This window comes from Coregonus clupeaformis, chromosome 10 (assembly GCF_020615455.1).
Source record: "Coregonus clupeaformis isolate EN_2021a chromosome 10, ASM2061545v1, whole genome shotgun sequence".
In the NCBI taxonomy this organism is placed as follows: Eukaryota; Metazoa; Chordata; class Actinopteri; order Salmoniformes; family Salmonidae; genus Coregonus; species Coregonus clupeaformis.
The window spans coordinates 18,796,721-18,819,283 of NC_059201.1; the positions used below are offsets into that span (position 1 = coordinate 18,796,721).

The 22,563-nt window shown below is 43.4% G+C and overlaps 1 protein-coding gene across 1 annotated transcript; it reads left to right on the top strand.

Annotated features, from left to right (window-relative positions):
• Positions 1 to 3,007: 3,007 nt before the first annotated feature.
• On the top strand, positions 3,008 to 16,408 carry LOC121575268 (integrin beta-7). Its single transcript, XM_041888242.2, has 15 exons — positions 3,008 to 3,127; positions 4,874 to 4,953; positions 9,589 to 9,784; positions 9,992 to 10,162; positions 10,299 to 10,540; positions 10,720 to 10,875; positions 11,023 to 11,118; positions 11,768 to 11,857; positions 12,373 to 12,519; positions 12,658 to 12,848; positions 13,273 to 13,496; positions 13,619 to 13,826; positions 14,328 to 14,512; positions 14,857 to 15,017; positions 15,353 to 16,408. Exons 1-15 carry the CDS (start codon positions 3,064 to 3,066, stop codon positions 15,419 to 15,421), a joined length of 2,280 nt encoding a protein of 759 aa, XP_041744176.1. The 5' UTR covers positions 3,008 to 3,063; the 3' UTR covers positions 15,422 to 16,408.
• Positions 16,409 to 22,563: the final 6,155 nt, after the last annotated feature.

The following is a 22,563-nucleotide window of genomic DNA, read 5'->3' on the forward strand; positions in this document are numbered from 1 at the left end:
GGATGCACTTTCATGCTAGGTTTAGGACATTGAAGCTTATAGAGACCCCAAATGATTGTTCTATAAATCTTTAAATGATCTACTTTGGTTTAGATACAAGCATCATGAAACCTCTAACACAATAGATTAATTTGACTTGGGCCTAACTTCCTTACCACTCTTTCTTCCTTCAGACTCCGAGATAAGTCTGAAGGAAGAAATATCCTAAATATTTGGTCAAATTGTTTCCTAGAAACAAGGGTGGCTTAACATACCCCTTTGGCTCAACTTACCCCAGTCTACCATATGCATATTTTGACCTTGAATTTAAAGGGGGGCTGAACTTCCTGAATTAGCCTCGGTTTCAGTTCTCCTCATTAGGAACTGCGGCTGAGAACAAGATTTGGGTTTTGGAGGCGTGCATTGGTGTGGGTGTCTCTTGTGTGTGTTCGAATATGGGAAGCGTACTTTCACTCTGCCAAAACAGTACACATTTACAGTCTAACCAGGTCTTGTCTGGAAGTAGCCTAGCAAGCTAGCCAATTTATTTCGCCAATTAGCTTCACCTGGCTGGTGTGAGACTGTGGCAAAGTAGGTTTGACTTTGGATAGCCTATCTGTGAGGCTAGTCAATAAATTACACAATGTAAATGAGACAATATTTTCATGTTGCACACCTTTTAGTTGTCTCAATCAAATGCTTTCAATATTTGTATATGCATTTCTAAAATGTATGGTTGGTTTGAGGTTTTTAAGTAATTGAAATGTGGAGCTATTGACATTTTAAATCGTTCTCCCATGTATATTGTGTAATTTTCTGATGGTCCCTAACTAGCCCCATAGGGAAATCGAATGTCAAACCAAATTGACCATGGGCATTATGATCTGGTCGCATGCAGATGCACTCCGAATTGATGATAACTTGGGTGCTGCCAGCTGTGGGCAGGCTTGAAAACCCAACCCAAAGAGAACTGTTACGATACCCTTCATTCCATGACATACACATTTTTCCTAATCATCGCGCAAATCTCCGTTTTGGACGAGACTGACTTTATGACCAAAATTATTCTATTTACACTTTGTAGTAAATGTTGACACTAGAATAAATGTTTGTGAGTCATATCGATGCCATATAGGCTGTTTTCAAAAACAAGAAGTTGCTTATTAGGTTCAATTGCTCTTAAAGCATTGGGAAACGCCAGTGCCAGCCAAGTACACGTTTGGGGTGGAGACATAGCCACAGGAAGTACCGCACCCACTTAAAAATCGGAATAAATGATTATATATACACTACCAGTCAAATGTTTGGACATACCTACTCATTCAAGGGTTTTTCTTTATTTTTACAATTTTTTACATTGTAGAATAATAGTGAAGACATCAAAACTATGAAATAAAACATATGGAATCATGTAGTAACCAAAAAAGTGTTAAACAAATCAAAATATTCTTCAAATAGCCACCCTTTGCCTTGATGACAGCTTTGCACACTCTTGGCATTCTCTCAACCAGCTTCACCTGGAATGTTTTTCCAACCGTCTTGAAGGAGTTCCCACATATGCTGAGCACTTGTTGGCTGCTTTTCCTTCGACTCATCCCAAACCATCTCAATTGGGTTGAGGTCGGGGGATTGTGGAGGCCAGGTCATCTGATGCAGCACCCCATCACTCTCCTTCTTGGTAAAATAACCCTTACACAGCCTGGAGGTGTGTTGGGTCATTGTCCTGTTGAAAAACAAATCATAGTCCCACTAAGCCCAAACCAGATGGGATGGCATATCGCTGCAGAATGCTGTGGTAGACATGCTGGTTAAGTGTGCAATGAATTCTAAATAAATCACAGACAGTGTCACCAGCAAAGCATCCCCACACCATAACACCTCCTCCTCCATGTTTTACAGTGGGAAATACACATGCTGAGATAATCCACTCACCCACACCGCGTCTCACAAAGACACGGTGGTTGGAACCAAAAATCTACAATGTAGAAAATAGTAAAAATAAAGGAAATCCCTGGAATGAGTAGGTGTGTCCAAACTTTTGACTGGTACTGTATATATTTCCACCGGTCTAATGTCCATTGCTCGTGTTTCTTGGCCCAAGCAAGTCTCTTCTTCTTGTTGGTGTCCTTTAGTAGTGGTTTCTTTGCAGCAATTCAACCATGAAGGCCTGATTCACACAGTCTCTTCTGAACAGTTGATGTTGAGATGTGTCTGTTACTTGAACTGTGTGAAGCATTTATTTGGGCTGCAATTTCTGAGGCTGATAACTCTAATGACCTTATCCTCTGCAGCAGAGGTAACTCTGGGTCTTCCATTCCAGTGGCGGTCCTCATGAGAAAAAAAAATGTTTCTTTACAAAAGTAGTGCACTGGGCCGTCACCCAGACAGTCAGGCAAGCTGCAATATGTAATATGCAGTCTGTGGTTTGTGCCAACCATGCCTGCCCCATTTCTGACAATAGCAAACTTCCTTCCCAGAACATCTGCAGCGTGTGTGTGTGAGAAAGAGAGAGAGAGCATATCTTTAATGAGGCCCATAGATGTGAGGCTATGATGCCCAAAAGACACGTTCTAAGCAGGCCTTGAAATGTATAAGTGTAATGTATGTACATTAGGTGGATGAACATTGGGTGTAGCTGTGGATGAGAAAGCAAGTGTTTGTAAGCATAAGAGTGATATTCAAATCACTACAATTATTTATTGCGATCATGTATGATCATACCAATATTGGAAGCTCCGGGGAACGTTTCTGAATTAGAAATAAGGTTTGGTTTAGCTTTGAGTTTCATTTCTTACATTAAGGAGATGGGAGAAAGCCTCTGGTTTCCAACTAGCGGCTCAAAATTAGTTGTGGATTATTTTTCTCGTTTTCAAGAGGATCGGCTACAGAAACATCAGAAAATTAACATTGTGTGGTGTCTGGTTGACAACTTGTGAGAACTCAAGGGGAAGTGGTCTGTCTGCTGTGTTCTGTGCCCGCCTCCTGCTCCATGTCTTCTCACGACACTCTAGACTTTCTCTTTCTAGAAGAAGTCCCTCATCCTCTCTGTCTGTCTATTGCTCACTCCATCTATATCCTCAGGCAATGGTTTGGATCTTTATATTAGGGACCTTTCTCTCGTACTGTGTGGGACAGAACCAAATTCAAGGTAAGTACATTACATCTACAACTACTACTCAGGGTTGGGGATATCCCATTTTAATAGAGGAAATGACTTGAAATTCTTATTCAAGAATTGAAAAGTGTCATTTATTTCCAATGATGATTTTGCAATTGTTGAGTAAGAATTCACTTCCAGAATTGACAAGCATGACCCTAACCCTGGTACTGGTACCTGGCACAAGGCAGACATGGTTAATGGCAGGTCCGTTATGAGAGTAGTGTTTCCCCTATATTAATTTAGCAAACCATAGGCAAAATTGCCACGGGGAACAGGTCCCCCTTTGCTTTAACAGTCGACTTTGGGCATGAAAACAGTCCAATTTTCAAACAGAAATGGGGTGTGCCTTTGGTGGTTCATCGATGTGTCTTTCTGGTCATGCGCGCCACAACCGACGTAGCTAGTTCGTTGGCTAAGATAGCCACTTGTAGCTAGCCAGTAACTCCTCCAGCATGTGTTGACGTCATTTCACAGGATTTGTTTTTGGACGGAAGCTGTAGAGATCATTAAGAAACACAGGAGGTTGGTGGCACCTTAATTGTGGCGAACGGGTTCGTGGTAATGACTGGAGCGGAATTAGTGGAAAGGTAACAAATACATCAAATACATGGTTTCCAGGTGTTTGATGCCAATTCATTCGCTCCTTTCCGGCCATTATCATGAGCCGTTCTCCTCTTAGCAGCCTCCTATGGTAAGAAATGGCAAATATCTTATATATTATTCATCCATTTTCTTTAAGCATTAAATGACCTGGTATGATGGTGCATTGGTCATTTACACAGTTTAAATACTTATTTTTTGCGTTTTTGCGTTTTTGCCCAATGTTGACCTTTAAAGTAACTGTCCAGTGTTTCCAGATTTCTATGAAATATGACTTATCAATAATTAGAATATGAGTGAAATAGTTTTATTTCCAATTTTTTTTTATTAAGTATATTAAAAAGCAGCTTTTCTGTGTTGGAATGGTGTGGGAGTACCCCAACAACAGACTGGTGTGGGCGTATACCGGTCATAAAAAATATTTATGCAAGTAGACCCCTAATTGGCCAGCTCATCCTCCTCAGGAGGATAACATCATCCTCTATGAGGAAATAGCAAGCATTTTTTAAACGATCTGTTTGAGATACAAGTTTTGCATTTTTTACATGTATGCTTTGGCCACAAATACGAGTATAGGGTCAACAACATTATTTGGGTATAAGTTAACAGAATATGAACTTTTAAAAGTGAGATTTTCACCAGACAGTTACTTTAAAACTGCAACATTTTCTCTCAGCCTCATGGCAAAATGTGTAGAGTAGCAAGAAATTAGCTTTAAAACTGCAACATTTTCGCTCAGACTCATGACAAAATGTATAGAATAGCATTATAAAACTGCACCTTTTTCTCTCTGCCCCATGGCAAAATGTGTTGAAATGCAGGAAGTTTGCTGTTTTCTCCCAAAAAAAATATGTTCTGGGGGGCCTTACACTTATACTTCCACTTCTACTTTCAAAATACCCCTCCACATCCTCCTCAACATACCCCTCAAGAGAGGCATTATAGAATTGCAGTAAATGTGTTTTTAAATGTTTTTTCAGGTACCACCTGGATCCACCGTCTACTGTTCATCCCCCCCAATATGTACACCACAATTTCGCCCTTGTAGCAGACCCTCCTAGACCTCTGCTGTGGGTTTGTGCCTGAGAGAGTCAGGAATCATTAATGATGTCACTGTTGTGTTTGGTGTGTCAGGGGTCCACCAAGGATGTGTGTCCCAGCCCTCATGTTTCGCTTGCCTGAGGAGCCCTGGATGTGCCTGGTGCAAACACAAGGTCAGCTTTATCATGTATCATCTGGCTTGCTGCTGCTGCCTGTATTTCTTTGTTTCAAACTGTTGCATGTTTTATCCTCGAGTGTTGCTATACTTTGGACTTGATTGCTTTGTGAGTTGACTTCTTAGGGCTCTCTAATGGGCCCCCTCTCTGTGGACAACATGTGGGATGACGGCATTAGGGCCTTCACACTGTAGGAGCTACTTACAATAGGATCAAATACATTTATTTGTCACATGCGTTGTAAACAACAGGTGTACACTAACAGTAAAATGGGGTCCTTCCCAACAATGCAGAGAGAGAAAAAAGAGAAATAGTAGAAAAAAATAAGAAGAATAACAAGGGGAAGTGGGTCTTCACTCCAGTCTGAATGGTGATAGCCTTTTGCAACTTGGGTGAGATCATAGACAATGATGTCCCATCAAGCTCATGTAAGATTATGTGGATGTTATATTATCAACATTTTGAATAGCTTCTACAGTTTAGCAGACATTTTACTTAGAGTTATGGGTTGAATTATACAGGACCTTAAATTTAGTGGTGGAATAGGTCACGTGACGAGTCAAACACTTTTAAAAAATAACAACTCCTGACCTCCTGGTGATAAGAGGTGTGAAAGGTTAGATTGACGGAAAGCCAGTTAGGTCAAGTGAATATTTAAATTCCTCCTTCACATTGTCATTCATTTAGAGGAAAAGTTATTTTCCAATCGTTTCGTTCTGCACATAACATAATTTTTTGTTTTCACTGTTCCAACCAGCAAAAGAAAGTTCTGAACCAGTTCGAAACAAAACAAGTAACGCTTTATATAATTCCTTTTGGTTCCTTTTTAAACCTCAGAAATATTTTTTTTTACATTTAGCTCAACATTAAATTACTTCACCAATGGATAGAGCAGCTTGCTATGGAGCAGGCATGACAAATGCATTGGACAGACAAATCAAATCAAATCAATTTTTATTTGTCACATACACGTGTTTAGCAGATGTTATTGCGGGTGTAGCAAAATGCTTGTGCTTCTAGCTTCGACAGTGCAGTAATATCTAACAAGTAATATCTAACAATTTCACAACATATATTCAATACACACAAATCTAGTAAGGAATGGAATTTAAGAATATATACATATATGGACAAGCAATGACAGAGCGGTATGGACTAAGATACAGTAGAATATTATAGAATATAATACAGTATATACATATGAGATGAGTAGTGCAAGATATGTAAACATTATTAAAGTGACTAGTGTTCCATTTCTTAAAGTGGCCAGTAGAATATTGAGCATGTTTGGGATGCTCTGGATCGATACGTACGACAGCATGTTCCAGTTCCCGCCAATATACAGCAACTTCGCACAGCCATTGAAGCCGAGTGGGACAACATTCCACAGGCCACAATCAACAGCCTGATCAACTCTATGTGAAGGAGATGTGTCGCGCTGCATGAGGCAAATTGTGGTCACACCAGATACTGACTGGTTTTCTGATCCATGCCCCTACTTTTTTTTAAGGTATCTGTGACCAACAGATGCATATCTGTATTCCAAGTCATGTGCAATCCAAAGATTAGGGCCTAATGAATTTATTTCAATTGACTGATTTCCTTATATGAACTGTTACTCTGTAAAATCTTTGAAATTGTTGCATGTTGCATTTTTGGGGGAGTTTCTCCCATTCTTCTCTGCAGATCCTCTCAAGCTCTGTTAGGTTGGATGGGGAGCGTCGCTGCACAGCTATTTTCAGGTCTCTCCAGAGATGTTTGATCGGGTTCATGTACGGGCTCTGGCTGGACCACTCAAGGACATTCAGAGACTTGTCCCGAAGCCACTCCTGCGTTGTCTTGGCTGTGTGCTTACGGTCGTTGTCCTGTTGGAAGGTGAACCTTCACCCCAGTCTGAGGTCCTGAGCGCTTTGGAGCAGATTTTCATCAAGGATCTCTCTGTACATTGCTCTAGTCTCCCTGCCACTGAAAAACATCCCCACAGCATGATACTGCCACCACCATGCTTCACCGTAGGGATGGTGCCAGGTTTCCTCCAGACGTGACGCTTGTCATTCAGGCCAAAGAGTTCAATCTTGGTTTCATCAGACCAGAGAATCTTGTTTCTCATGGTCTGAGAGTCCTTTAGGTGCCTTTTGGCAAACTCCAAGCGGGCTGTTTTGTGCCTTTTACTGAGGAGTGGCTTCTGTCTGGCCACTCTACCATAAAGGCCTGATTGGTGGAGTGCTGCAGAGATGGTTGTCCTTCTGGAAGGTTCTCCCATCTCCGCAGAGGAACTCTGGAGCTCTGTCAGAGTGACCATTGGGTTCTTGTTCACCTCCCTGACCAAGGCCCTTCTCCCCCAATTGCTCAGTTTGGCCGGGCGGCCAGCTCTAGGAAGAGTCTTGGTGGTTCCAATCTTCTTCCATTTAAGAATGATGGAGGCCACTGTGTTCTTGGGGACCTTCAATGCTGCAGAAGGTTTTGGTACCCTTCCCCAGATCTGTGCCTCGACACAATCCTGTCTCGGAGCTCTACGGACAATTCCTCTGACCTCATGGCTTGGTTTTTGAACTGACATGCACTGTCAACTGTGGGACCTTATGAGGGACAGGTGTGTGCCTTTCCAAATCATGTCCAAACAATTGAACTCTAATCAAGTTGTAGAAACATCTCAAATATGATCAATGGAAACAGGATGCACCTGAGCTCAAATTTCTAGTCTCATAGCAAAGGGTCTGAATACTCCTGAGTGGCGCAGTGGTCTAAGGCACTGCATCGCGCAGTGGTCTAAGGCACTGCATCGCAGTGCTAGCTGTGCCACTAGAGATCCTGGTTTGAATCCAGGCTCTGTCGTAGCCGGCCGTGACCAGGAGACCCATGGGGCGGCGCGCAATTGGCCCAGCGTCGTCCAGGGTAGGGGAGGGAATGGCCGGCAGGGATGTAGCTCAGTTGATAGAGCATGGCGTTTGCAACGCCAGGGTTGTGGGTTCGATTCCCACAGGGGGTATGAAAAAATAAATAAATAATGTAAGTCGCTCTGGATAAGAGCGTCTGCTAAATGACGTAAATGTAAAATGTAAATTAGGTATTTCTGTTTTTTATTTTTAATACATTTGCAAACATTTCTAAAAACCTGTTTTTGCTTTGTCATTATGGGGTATTGTGTGTAGATTGATGAGGAATTTAAAAAAAATCCATTTTAGAATAAGGCTGTAACGTATCAAAATGTGGGAAAGGGAAGGGGTCTGAATACTTTCCGAATGCACTTTATATCAATATGAAAACCTCGTAGTTTACTGACTTTGTGTGTAATAGACCAGAAATATATATCAGTTTACTCATCCAGAGCTAAGCTTTAGCAATGTTGCTAGTTATCCATATGATATCGTGTATTTTTCATTTTAGAGAACTATAGCTTTAACAAATGTGTGATGAACATGAATTAATATATTTGATGATGTGATTAGAAAGAAGGAAGGGTATTCTCTTTATTTAATCATTAAATGTCTGTACTTATCTATTGAAATTGAAATAATTTGAACATTCTGTGCCAGATAGAACCTTATGTCTGAATCCAGATTTACATTTCAGAGCCATATGGTTCTATCTGCGATTGCACCCCCTAAAAAATTTTATGTACAAATGTCTTAGGATTTTGATACTCTGTACTTTGGGTACCTTAAGGTAAGGACCTTAATGGGTTATGAAAGAAGAATTCACTACAAAAATTCTGAGATCTGGGATGTGAAAACTTTAATGCTCAATATCTCAGAACTATGCTTTGCGGCAGTCAGAACCTTATAGTCCCAAGGTCTCGAATTGTCAATCATGTATCACTATCACTGATCCTTCATTAGACATCAGAAAGTAGGATAGATTTAATCTCATGCTTATCTTGCTTAGATATTTGAAGCGAATCAGTGAGACTCTTGCTTACAATTAAAAACGGTTTTATTCTTTTCAAGTTAATAACATGATGTTTCAGCTGTCAAATCCCACTGGGCACAGATGTCAGTTCATCGTCTATTTCACGTTGGTTCAATGTAATTTCATTGAAATTACGTGGAAACAACGTTGAATCAACCAGTGTGTGCCCAGTGGGTTGTCTTAAACAGAATCAGTAAACACGCAGTCTTGCTCGGGTGCCCATGTCTTACAGAACATGTGTATGTTCTGTATCCTGCTCTCAGTTTGAGGTTGATATTTGAATGGTGTAGTTTGCTGCTGCAGCGCTCTGTGGTTTCCTAAACTAGTCGTGCTACTTGTGTCAGACTCACGTCCGTCTTTCTATTCTATTTCCACATTCATTTCCTGTTAATGTCTGTGGTATAATATTTTTCCCCATGAGTCAAGATATTGGTGATACATTCAAATGTTTGTTGGCTTTGACTTGAACTCTGTCATTTCTCCCTGTAACCAAAGCAACAGTCTAATCTATAGGTCCTATCTATCATAATGCGTATCCTATGTATCTTTAAAGATAATAATTCAATTTTTGCCTGATACAGAGATGTACCCCCATCTGTTGGATTGACAGCAGGCAGGCCCACATGATAATCTGGCACCCCACGTGTATGAGTCAGTGTTTTATTTTCTCTATCATTAGTCTGACACACTGAACTAAGACCATAATACCCATCCTCCTGACAGGACTTCCTGAAGTCTGGGGAGTCCAGTGAGCGGAGGTGTGACACTGCTGAGTCTCTGAGGACCAGGCGTTGTGAGCAGATGGACATCATCAACCCCCAATCAGAACAGGTCTTTCTGAAGAACAATGAGCTCAGCAGCAACTCAGACAATGTGGTCCAGCTTAAGCCACAAAACCTCCTCTTCAAACTTAGAGTCGGTGAGAATTATATGACTCTTCCTAGAAGGCAGTATTTCTCAGAATACAAACAGGGACAGGTCTGAAATCTGAAATTCATGGTGGTTCTTTCTAGATTATTTTTGAAGACATGCAAAGTAATAGAAATAACGACTTGTGATGTGAAGTATTGTATTGATACATGTATTTGCAGTTGATAACTGTTCTAACTGACCTGTTTGGTTTCAGGAGTCCCTCAGACCTTCAGTGTGTCATTCAAGAGAGCCGAGGGCTACCCCATAGACCTGTACTACCTGATGGACCTGTCTTTCTCCATGAAGGATGACCTGGACACCATCAAGAACCTAGGCCAGGACATCCTCTCTACGCTGAAAAAAGTAACCCAGAAGGTCCGCATAGGTGAGTGCTGAGGAGACAGACTTTTGCAGAAGATAGGATTTCATGTCAGGATTTCAATCAACTGTGTGTAGTCATCCGACTACGCCACCTCTCCTCATCCTGTCCATCTCTATCCCTCTCCTCTCGCCGCTGTCAGGCTTCGGCTCATTTGTAGACAAGGTGGCTCTGCCGTACGTCAACCAGGTGAAGGCCAAAAAGAATAATCCCTGTCCTAACCGCCTGAACACCTGTCAACCTGCCTTCAGCTTCCAGAATATTCTGGGACTCACAAAAGACGTGGCCGAGTTCAAGACCAGGGTCAGCAACCAGATCATCTCTGGAAACCTGGACTCCCCCGAGGCAGGATTTGACGCAATCATGCAGGCAGCTGTCTGCCAGGTAGTGTCATACATAACCAAACACAGCCACCTCCACTTTATGGATTGGAGGGAAGGATGTCTAGAACATCCATATTTCTTTTTCTATGGGTATCTCCTTCTTTCTCTCTCTCTTTACTCTCCTTCTCTAACTTGCCTCACACCATCTCTGTCACTCTGTGTCTCTCTCTTTCCTTCCAGGGTTTGATTGGTTGGAATAATGTCACCCGGATCCTGGTCTACACGTCAGATGACACCTTCCACATTGCCGGGGACGGCAGGCTGGCTGGTATATTCGAGCCTCATGACGGGATGTGCCATCTCAATGTCAGCGGCTTCTACGATGGCACTAAATATGTGAGTTATCAACAGAGGGGAAGGATGATCAACACTTAGAAGATGTGAGCTTGTTTCAGTGATAGGGGCTGACATTTGTTGCGGAAGAACTGGGGTACTACAACGTTTTTCTGTGGTTATTTATTCCACTTCCTGTATATGTCTCAGGACTACCCGTCGGTTGGCCACCTTGCCAGGGTCCTGGCAGCTAATAACATCCAGCTCATCTTTGCTGTCACCGAGGACGGTGTTGCTGCCTACAAGGTCAGGACTGACAGGAGAGGTAGCTTGTAAGAGCAGATTACAAAATTTCACAAAATGTTTAAAGGCCCAGTGCAGTCAAAAACGTGATTTTCCTGTGTTTTATATATATTTCCACACTATGAGGTTGGAATAATGCTGTGAAATTGCGAAAATGATGATAATACCCTTTTAGTGTAAGAGCTGTTTTAAAAGACCGCCTGAAATTTCAGCCTGTTTTGGTGGCATGTAGTTTTTGCCTGCCTGGTGACATGAGTTAATAGACCAATAAGAAAGAGAGTTCCAAATCTTTCTGCCATTAACAGCTAGTTTTCATTTTTCACTTCCCCACTAAGACCACTTCCAGACAGTCCCAGCAAAATTCTTGCTTGAGAAACTTCTGTTTGCTAAGAAGTTTTCTTTTTTTTGTTGTTGACCATTTTAATTGAAAACAATCACAGTAAGGTACTTAATTGTTACTCAGAAATGCTTTGATATTGAGATAAAAACGTCTGCCTTGGACCTTTAACCTCAGTATTTCTACCTCCTCCCATCTCTCTCTATTGTGCCCATACCTAAACACACACACACACACACACACACACACACACACACACACACACACACACACACACACACACACACACACACACACACACACACACTTCTCTAGGCATTGAGTAAACTAATCCCTCAGTCAGTGGTGGGAGTCCTAAAGAACGACTCCAGCAACGTGGTCCAGCTCATCTCAGAGGCCTACAATGTGAGTATCTCAAGCCTAGAATACTACAAGCTACTGGGAAATGGTGAAATGCTGCAATGACCAAAAAAAACCTACGTATTCAAGAGGACAGCTTTATTTGAAACAGAGATGCTGAAGCTGGAAATAAAAGCATGTCTGTGGTTATGCTCATGAGTCACACTGCAGACTAAAAGGGTAGAACTAGCTCTCATACGTATTCTCACTGGAAACCTTCACCATGGTTAGCTACTGACGTATGTAGTGTGTGCTGTGCTCTCACAGGTCGAAAAATAGGCTGTGGCAAATTATGTCTAAATCTTCCTAGTGGTGACTTTAAAGGTTTCATACATGATATCCCTACATTTCTCTAGATAGGAATATGTTAAAAGTAGAGAAATATAAACTGTTTTTGCAAATGTATTACTTACAATCAAATGTATTACCGTGGTTTTGCAATGAAATTCCATTTATTGGACACATAGACATAAATGTAACATCATCAACTGTTCTATCTAGTAATGCATATCTATTCACAGAACCTGTCCTCCACCATCTTACTGGAGCACCATGGAGCCCCCTCAGGTCTGGACGTGTCCTACAGATCCCACTGCACCCCTGGAGAAGGGGACAACACCCCGTGGCAGAGGAGGGGCGAGTGCATGAACGTCAAGCTCAACCAGCAGGTCTGGCACAAAGCAGGGGCGGGGAAGAGATCATGATGTGAACAAGAACAGCAAAGCTCAAGTCTTCAATGGATTTTAGTCATGTAACTTGGACTTACAGACCAATTTGTTGTGTATTATCCCCTCCCTTGCTCCCAGGTCGACTTCACGGTAAGCCTGAACATTTCAACATGTCTGAAGGAGAAGCAGACGTTTTCCCTCAAACTGCAGGGCATGAGCGAGACCCTGAAGGTCTCTGTGGAAACCCTGTGTGACTGTAACTGCCATGACAGAGAAGAGCAGTCCACACACTGCAATGAAAATGGAACGCTCACCTGCGGCATCTGCAGGCAAGTCCTAAAATTATGACTAGAACTCACAGCATCTCCTGTTTGGTGAGATAGAGAACTGTCGTTACAAACTGCACGGAGTAAGGGAAACAGCTGCAGTCTGCAGTCTTACCGTTACCACAGAGCAGTAAACTAGTTTCTGTAGTCAAAGAAATGTATCAAAGAAATACTGTAAGTTCTCACAATCAAAATCAAAACTTCAGGTGATTCAAGCCAATAGTTATCCAAAGAAAGTGATTACAGAGATAGTGATTCAAGTGTTGTTTAGATACTGATGAGTAGGACTAGGAGTGTTCCCTGATCAAGTGACCTGACCAGGAACAACTCCTGGCCCAAATTATAGGCTTTAAGTACCAGAATTTCCCCAGTTTTTTGTTGTTTTCCCTGGCTTTTCATCGTTTTTGTAAAATACTATGCCCTTTAGCTGTGACGAGGGTCACCTGGGTCAGAGGTGTGAGTGTGAGCGGCCTAAGGACATGACCTCTGCCGACTCTATGGACGCAGCATGTCGCCAAGACAACTCGCAGCTGTGCAGCGGGCATGGGAGCTGTGAGTGTGGCAAGTGTGTGTGCCAGGGCACCCACCACGGCAATTTCTGCCAATGTGATGACAACAGCTGTGCCCGCCACAACAACATGCTCTGCGGTGGTGAGTAAGCTCAAACAGTTAGTTCCAACCATGCATTTTGATTGGCTAAAGAATGTGTTCCTTAGCTGTACTTCATTGCAGCCCATTTGTCTGCCGTGATTGACAGGTAATGTCTCCTGCAGGTAATGGGCAGTGTGAATGTGGAACATGTAAGTGTAAGGCCAACTACACAGGCTCTGCGTGTGACTGCTCCACCCTCACCGACCAGTGCAGGACTGTTGGGAAGCTGTGCAATGGCCAGGGAACATGCCAGTGTAACCAGTGCCAGTGCAACAAAGAGTTTGTTGGCATAAACTGCTCAAAGATTGCTAACGCATGCCCAAAATTCCTGTGAGTACAAGACAATAATTTAAAGTGAGTTTGGATTGAGCGTCCAGGTTGACAAAGCTTAGGTCTTAAATAGTGACTGTATAGCAACACTTTACACTACAATAATGCAGTGTGTGTGTGGGGGGGTTGGTTATTCTATCCTTGTGGGGACCTAAAATCCCCAAAAGTCCCCACAAGGATAGTAAAACAAGGAAAATGTCCCACGTCCCCGTGAGAACAAAGGCTATTTTAATCTTAGGGGTTAGGTTTAGGGTTAGGGTTACAATTAGGGTTAGGGTTAGAATTAGGGTTAGGGTTAGGGTAAGGGTAAGGGTAAGGGGTTAAGGTTAGGAGTTAGGTTTAGGGTTTGGGTTTGGGTTAGGTTTAGGGTTAGGTGTTAGGGAAAACAGGATTTTGAATGGAAATTAAGTTTAGGTCCCCACGAGGATAGAAAAACAAAACGTGTGTGTGTGTGTGTACCTTCAGTATGTCTGTTAACCTGTCTTTATGTAACATTTCCAGGGCCTGTGTGATGTGTGAATTGAACAATAAAAATGTAAAGAGTAACTGCAGCCAACCGTGTGGCTCAATCAAGCCCACTTGGGTGAAGGGACCCCAGGAGTTCCCCTGCAGTGAAGACACCATCTCCTACAAAGTGGAGCTGTTCCCTAATGGCAACATCCGGATCTTCTACGCAGATCTGCCTCGTGAGACCTTACATTTATCTCTAATCATCATCCTTAATTTTCATTTTATGTCCTAATGTTTTCACTTTTTCTATTCTCACTGCTCATTGGAGCTATTCATAATATTGCTAGCTTTTAGGCACACCTAAAAATGACTACACCTATGACATACTTATTCTGCCCTATTCTGCTATAGTTGTTTGATCAAATATTTTTTACATTAGACAAAAAGTTTGTTCAATATTTGAGGCTGTATTATAATTCGGGCCAGGGGTTATCCTTACCACGTGACCTGAGCAGGAAAACTGGGGCCCAGTCAGGACACATGTTCTACTACAAACTCTTCCTCTCCACATTCCTGGCAGGCTCTATTGACAAGACTTACGTGATCATCGGCAGCTCTGTGTCCAGCATCATCTTCATTGGCATCGCAGTGATCATCATCAGCAGGCTGATGCTAGAGCTCCACTACCGTAGAGAGTACGCCAGCTTCCTCAAAGCAAAAGAGGACGAAGTCTGGGAAGATGTGAGAGAAAGAACAGTACACACATGACAATGAATCACCATGACGTGAAATAGACTAAATGTCCCAGCAATAACTGGTTGCTTGTCATAACCAAATAACTTTCTATTGTTCTCAGTCTCATCGTTTTTTATATGAATAGTGGATTTCATCATTATTTGTGTGAATGTGTTTGGTCTTCTTATGGTCGTTTTTTTGTTATTGATTTTAGAGCAAATAATCAACTTAATGAGTCTTTAATGCAAGATTTGTAATGTTAGGTGTTGAAATTGATTGTTGATAACATGATTATTGCTCTGTACTAAACCTCTCTTTTGTTTGGTCCTTTTGTGTTTCAGACAAAAAATCCCTTGTTCCAGGATGCCACGACCGTAGTTATGAACCCCATGCACATTCAAGAGGACTGATCCAAACCCATTAGACTCTAAAGCCAACAAACACTTCACTTCCAGAAAACCTGTGATCTACTATAATAAGTGAAAGCCAGACCATATACTGATCATAACTTCAGGGAACTGCAAGAGGAACAAAGACTGTTGTTAAGAGGAACAAAGACTTTGTCATGAGAACATTACATTCTATATCCCTGTATTTCAAGGCCAATGTGTATTTTAGATATGATTTACAGCACGTTTATTCCTGTACTCTAACTCTTCAATGTGATTGCTTACTCTTGTACAGAAGTAGTAGTGAGACCACTCCACTCTCTCTCAACTTTCAGTCTTTTTCTCATGATGAAGTCCCCCATCTCCTCTGCATTTGACTGTTTATTTAAACATTTGACAGTTAAAATGCTCTGAAGTTATTTAATATAGAGATATAGAAATATTAAGTCTTGTGAAGGGTCATTCTTTTTTAGTTTGTGCATATAGTTTGTATTGCATTACATTCCGTTTTTCTTAATGAATTACTTTTGAATTATTATCAGCTGAATTATATTTCAAATTATTCTCTGTACAGTGTATTCATTAAGTAGGCCTATGTGAACACTGTGTGATTGAAATCATATAGTACCATTTTTAATTATATCAATTATAATAAAGTAATTTGTAGTGTAATTAGCAGGCAATAAAGGAGGAAAAACATGAACCAGACGGATGTCAAAATGATTATTAAACTAAGATTAGTCTCTCGTCAGACTCCACAGTGGCTATGAGAATGACCTAAACAAATGATCTTTCGGTTACAAAGACCGTATAGAGTATATACAACTCTGCTGCTGCTGAACATGGGTATTTTGGACATGAAAATACATTTCTATATGAACTAGCCTACATTAGGAAAGGAACGCTGTCGCTACCTCGCTCTCCAACCACTGTGCATGAATTGTGAAGAAATTCAGCAACTTGTGTGCAGTTGAAGTTGCTAAAAAGTTTTTGGGCCCTCATCCACTGAGGTATATGAACGACCTCATCAGGATTTATGAAGGAGGCTTTAATAATGAGGGAGATCGAACAGTAATCTGGGCCGCTCGGTCATATTGTCAACAAATCTTCAAAATAGTTTTCTTTGGAAAGGCAGATAAAGCGTGTTCATGTTTCAATTTAACATTTTGTTTTACATTTGTTTCCTTTTTGGGGGCCCAGCGCTCACATTGTGTGTGTGTGTGTGTGTGTGTGTGCGCGCACTTAAGGAGAAGGGTGGAGAATTGGGACGTAGCCCTCGTGTGCTCTCTCAACCACCTCTACGCCAGTCCTGTACTGAAGGCTACAGTGATATTACAACATAAGGGCTACTCTACGGCATGAATTAAAATGGAATTCTATTCATATTGTAGTCCTATCTTCCCCCACTGAGTTCTTGTATGTGACATTTGTTTGTTGCAAGTCAAGCTTTTTGTTACATACCAATAAATATTGTCCATTGTCAATAGTGGGGACAGTACCAGATCTAGTACCAGGGGGCTGATCTATGATATGGACTGGAATTAGATTCAGTTTCATTTTCCTGTTGTGATATTTGAAAGCTACAAAAGTTATTTTTTGGAAGAACATTTAATTTGCTCCAGACCTGACAGTGTGCCTTTCAACTAATATAGTTTGTGTTCCAACCCTCATGAAACTATGAGAAGGTAGAGGTTCCGCTGACCAACGGCATTGTTGTGTGCGGACAACCCCAGCATCTTCTTTTTTTTTTTTTAGGGGGTAGAACAGCTTTAATATTGCAGATAGATTGTAACTTCCATCAATGTAATTGTCTGCATCACTACCAATCCCCCATATGTATTTTTTTTCTCTCACATATATACAGTGGGGAGAACAAGTATTTGATACACTGCCGATTTTGCAGGTTTTCCTACTTACAAAGCATGTAGAGGTCTGTAATTTTTATCATAGGTACACTTCAACTGTGAGAGACGGAATCTAAAACAAAAATCCAGAAAATCACATTGTATGATTTTTAAGTAATTAATTTGCATTTTATTGCATGACATAAGTATTTGATCACCTACCAACCAGTAAGAATTCGTGCTCTCACAGACCTGTTAGTTTTTCTTTAAGAAGCCCTCCTGTTCTCCACTCATTACCTGTATTAACTGCACCTGTTTGAACTCATTACCTGTATAAAAGACACCTGTCCACACACTCAATCAAACAGACTCCAACCTCTCCACAATGGCCAAGACCAGAGAGCTGTGTAAGGACATCAGGGATAAAATTGTAGACCTGCACAAGGCTGGGATGGGCTACAGGACAATAGGCAAGCAGCTTGGTGAGAAGGCAACAACTGTTGGCGCAATTATTAGAAAATGGAAGAAGTTCAAGATGACGGTCAATCACCCTCGGTCTGGGGCTCCATGCAAGATCTTACCTCGTGGGGCATCAATGATCATGAGGAAGGTGAGGGATCAGCCCAGAACTACACGGCAGGACCTGGTCAATGACCTGAAGAGAGCTGGGACCACAGTCTCAAAGAAAACCATTAGTAACACACTACGCCGTCATGGATTAAAATCCTGCAGCACACGCAAGGTCCCCCTGCTCAAGCCAGTGCATGTCCAGGCCCGTCTGAAGTTTGCCAATGACCATCTGGATGATCCAGAGGAGGAATGGGAGAAGGTCATGTGGTCTGATGAGACAAAAATAGACTCCACTCGCCGTGTTTGGAGGAAGAAGAAGGATGAGTACAACCCCAAGAACACCATCCCAACCGTGAAGCATGGAGGTGGAAACATCATTCTTTGGGGATGCTTTTCTGCAAAGGGGACAGGACGACTGCACTGTATTGAGGGGAGGATGGATGGGGCCATGTATCGCGAGATCTTGGCCAACAACCTCCTTCCCTCAGTAAGAGCATTAAAGATGGGTCGTGGCTGGGTCTTCCAGCATGACAACGACCCGAAACACACAGCCAGGGCAACTAAATGGCGTCGGGAGAGGTTGTGTTTTCTCTAGCAGGAGGTAAGCTTGGCTTCTTATATGGTGTTGAGTAAAGCTTAAACCATGTATTTAGATTGTAGGTAGGTATTGTAGTTAGGTATTATAGGTAGTTTACTTAGGTAGTTATTGTAGGTTATTGTAGGTTATTGTAGGTAATTATTGTAGGTAAGTATTGTATTCGGCGGACCCCGGCGAAGCACGAGGCTAGCTAGCTAACCCACTACTTGGACCAACAAAGCTAGCTAGCTAGCGGGTAGCTACTGGTAACTTTTAGCAACTGTGGTTAGTTGTTTCCAATGTTATTTCACGCTTAAGAGTACCTGTAATTGAGCCAGCTAGCTGCCTACCATTCAGCTGTTTTTCTAACCTCATTATCCGAGGCATTAACGTTAGGTGGTTGGTAGCTGCTGTACTTAATTACAGCTACTGATTGCAGTCTGCCACCCAGACAGCTGGCGTCGGGTAAGTTTGGCTTTATACATAGCTTGGGCTTTGTCGAGTAAGGCTTAAACTATGTATTTAGATTGTAGTTAGGTATTATAGGTAGGCATCGTGGGCTGTATATTACTAGGTATTATAGGTAGGCATCGTGAGCTGTTGTGGGTAGTTGTTGTATGTAGTTATTGTAGGTTACTTTTGTATTCGGCGGTGCCGGGTGTAGCACGAAGCTAGCTAGCTAACTCACCTCCTGAACTAGCTGGCGAGTAGCTATTAGCAACGGTAGCAACTAAATACAATATCCTTTTAGCCAGCTACATTCGTTCGCAGCGACGCCGTTTTTCAAACAAAGTCAACACAGCAGCCATTGCTAGCTAGCCAACACTACCAGCTAGCTGTACTGTAGTAGCTAAATACAATATCTTTGTGCTAGCTAGCCAACGTTTAATTATTGCTGCGTTATGAAAGAACTAGACACGGACACGAATTATCTGTTTAGTGTGTTAACACACTATTGGTAGTTTGTTGTAACCAAGTATTGGTGCTAAACTGTGTGTTATTGGATGCTAGCATGCTAGTTAGCTATGGCGTCATAGTTAGCTAGCTGAATAAAGTAAGTTGAGTCTATTCCTTGAAACATTAAACCGCTGTAGTTTACAACAATTCTAATTTCTAAAGTGGAAGTTGGGAGAGTTTTATTCGGGTGGCTCAGTGAAACAATTATAGTTTCTGAGGTGGAAGTTGGGAGAGTTATATTTTTTTTTGGTGAGGGAGGCCCTGCTCTCTCCTTTCCCAGATGTTTAGTTCATTTCATTCCGATCTCCTCTGCATTATTGTAGCCATCTGCTACAGCCTGTCAACTATGCCTCTGCCTATCCCTGTTCTCTCCTCTCCGCACAGGCTACACAAACGCCTCACACCGCGTGGCTGCTGCCTCTCTAACCTGGTGGTCCCTGCACGCACCACACACCTGGAGTTCCAGGTCTCAGGCAGCCTCTGGAACTGCCGTTCTGCTGCCAACAAGGCTGACTTCATCCCAGCCTATGCTACCCTCCAGTCCCTCGACTTCCTGGCGCTGACGGAAACATGGATTACCACTGAAAACACTGCTACTCCTACTGCTCTCTCCTCGTCTGACCATGTGTTCTCGCATACCCCGAGAGCATCTGGTCAGAGGGGTGGTGGCACAGGAATCCTCATCTCTCCCAAGTGGTCATTCTCAATTTTTCCCCTAACCCATCTGTCTATCTCCTCATTTGAATTCCACGCTGTCACAGTCACTAGCCCATTTAAGCTTAATATCCTTGTCATCTATCGCCCTCCAGGTTCCCTTGGAGAGTTCATCAATGAGCTTGACGCCTTGATAAGTTCCTTTCCTGAGGATGGCTCACCCTTCACAGTTTTGGGGGATTTCAACCTCCCTACGTCTACATTTGACTCATTTCTCTCTGCCTCCTTCTTTCCACTCCTCTCCTCTTTTGACCTCACCCTCTCACCCCCCTACTCACAAGGCAGGCAATACGCTTGACTTCATCTTTACTAGATGTTGCTCTTCTACTAATCTTACTGCAACTCCCCTCCATGTCTCCGACCACTACTTTGTATCCTTTTCTCTCTCGCTCTCCTCCAACACTACTCACTCTGCCCCTACACAGATGGTAACGTGCCGCCGCAACCTTCGCTCTCTCTCTCCCACTACTCTCTCCTCTTCCATCCTATCATCTCTTCCCTCTGCTCAATCCTTCTCCCTCCAATCTCCTGATTCTGCCTCCTCAACCCTCCTCTCCTCCCTTTCTGCATCCTTTGACTCCCTGTGTCCCCTATCCTCCCGGCCGGCTCGGTCCTCCCCTCCAGCTCCGTGGCTTGATGACTCATTGCGAGCTCACAGAACAGAGCTCTGGGCAGCTGAGCGGAAATGGAAGAAAACTAAACTCCCTGCCGACCTGGCATCTTTTCACTCCCTCCTCTCTACATTTTCTTCATCTGTTTCTGCTGCTAAGGCCACTTTCTACCACTCTAAATTCCAAGCATCTGCCTCTAACCCTAGGAAGCTCTTTGCCACATTCTCCTCACTGCTGAATCCTCCCCCCCACCCCCCCACCCCCTCCCTCTCTGTGGATGACTTCGTCAACCACTTTGAAAAGAAGGTTGACGACATCCGATCCTCATTTGTTAAGTCAAATGACACTGCTGGTCCTGCTCACACTGCCCTACCCTATGCTTTGACTTCTTTCTCCCTCTCTCTCCAGATAAAATCTTGCGACTAGTGACTGCAGGCCGCCCAACAACCTGCCTGCTTGACCCCATCCCCTCCTCTCTTCTCCAGACCATCTCCGGTGACCTTCTCCCCTACCTCACCTCGCTGATCAACTCATCCTTGACCGCTGGCTATGTCCCTTCCGTCTTCAAGAGAGCGAGAGTTGCACCCCTTCTCAAAAAAACCAACACTCGATCCCACTGATGTCAACAACTACAGACCAGTATCCCTTCTTTCTTTTCTTTCCAAAACTATTGAGCGTGCCGTCTTTAGCCAACTCTCTTGCTATCTCTCTCAGAATGACCTTCTTGATCCAAACCAGTCAGGTTTCAGGACTGGTCATTCAACTGAGACTGCTCTTCTCTGTGTCACGGAGGCTCTCCGCACTGCTAAAGCTAACTCTCTCTCCTCTGCTCTTGTCCTTCTAGACCTGTCTGCTGCCTTTGATACTGTGAACCATCAGATCCTCCTCTCCACCCTCTCCGAGCTGGGCATCTCCGGCGCGGCTCACTCCTGGATTGCGTCCTACCTGACCGGTCGCTCCTACCAAGTGGCGTGGCGAGAAGCTGTCTCCGCACCACGTGCTCTCACCACTGGTGTCCCCCAGGGCTCAGTTCTAGGCCCTCTCCTTTTCTCCCTATACACCAAGTCACTTGGCTCTGTCATATCCTCACATGGCCTCTCCTATCATTGCTACGCTGACGATACACAACTAATCTTCTCCTTTCCCCCTTCTGATAACCAGGTGGCGAATCGCATCTCTGCATGTCTGGCAGACATATCAGTATGGATGACGGATCACCACCTCAAGCTGAACCCTGGCAAGTCGGAGCTGCTCTTCCTCCCGGGGAAGGACTGCCCATTCCATGATCTCGCCATCACGGTTGACAACTCCGTTGTGTCCTCCTCCCAGAGTGCGAAGAGCCTTGGCGTGACCCTGGACAACACCCTGTCGTTCTCCGCTAACATCAAGGCGGTGACCCGATCCTGCAGGTTCATGCTCTACAACATTCGGAGAGTACGACCCTGCCTTACACAGGAAGCGGCACAGGTCCTAATCCAGGCACTTGTCATCTCCCGTCTGGATTACTGCAACTCGCTGTTGGCTGGGCTCCCTGCCTGTGCCATTAAACCCCTACAACTCATCCAGAATGCCGCAGCCCGTCTGGTGTTCAACCTTCCCAAGTTCTCTCACGTCACCCCCTCCTCCGCACACTCCACTGGCTTCCAGTTGAAGCTCGCATCCGTTACAAGACCATGGTGCTTGCCTATGGAGCAGTGAGGGGAACGGCACCTCCGTACCTTCAGGCTCTGATCAGTCCCTACACCCAAAACGAGGGCATTGCGTTCATCCACCTCTGGCCTGCTGGCTCCCTTCCTCTGCGGAAGCATAGTTCCCGCTCAGCCCAGTCAAAACTGTTCGCTGCCCTGGCACCCCAATGGTGGAACAAGCTCCCTCACGACGCCAGGACAG

Excerpts from the sequence above, each read along its gene's own strand:
- LOC121575268 (XM_041888242.2), top strand. The coding sequence starts at position 3,064 with ATGGTTTGGATCTTTATATTAGGGACCTTTCTCTCGTACTGTGTGGGA. Across the intron at positions 10,541-10,719 it reads TGCAGGCAGCTGTCTGCCAG|GGTTTGATTGGTTGGAATAA; the intron begins GTAGTGTCATAC and ends CTTTCCTTCCAG. Across the intron at positions 14,513-14,856 it reads CTTCTACGCAGATCTGCCTC|GCTCTATTGACAAGACTTAC; the intron begins GTGAGACCTTAC and ends CATTCCTGGCAG.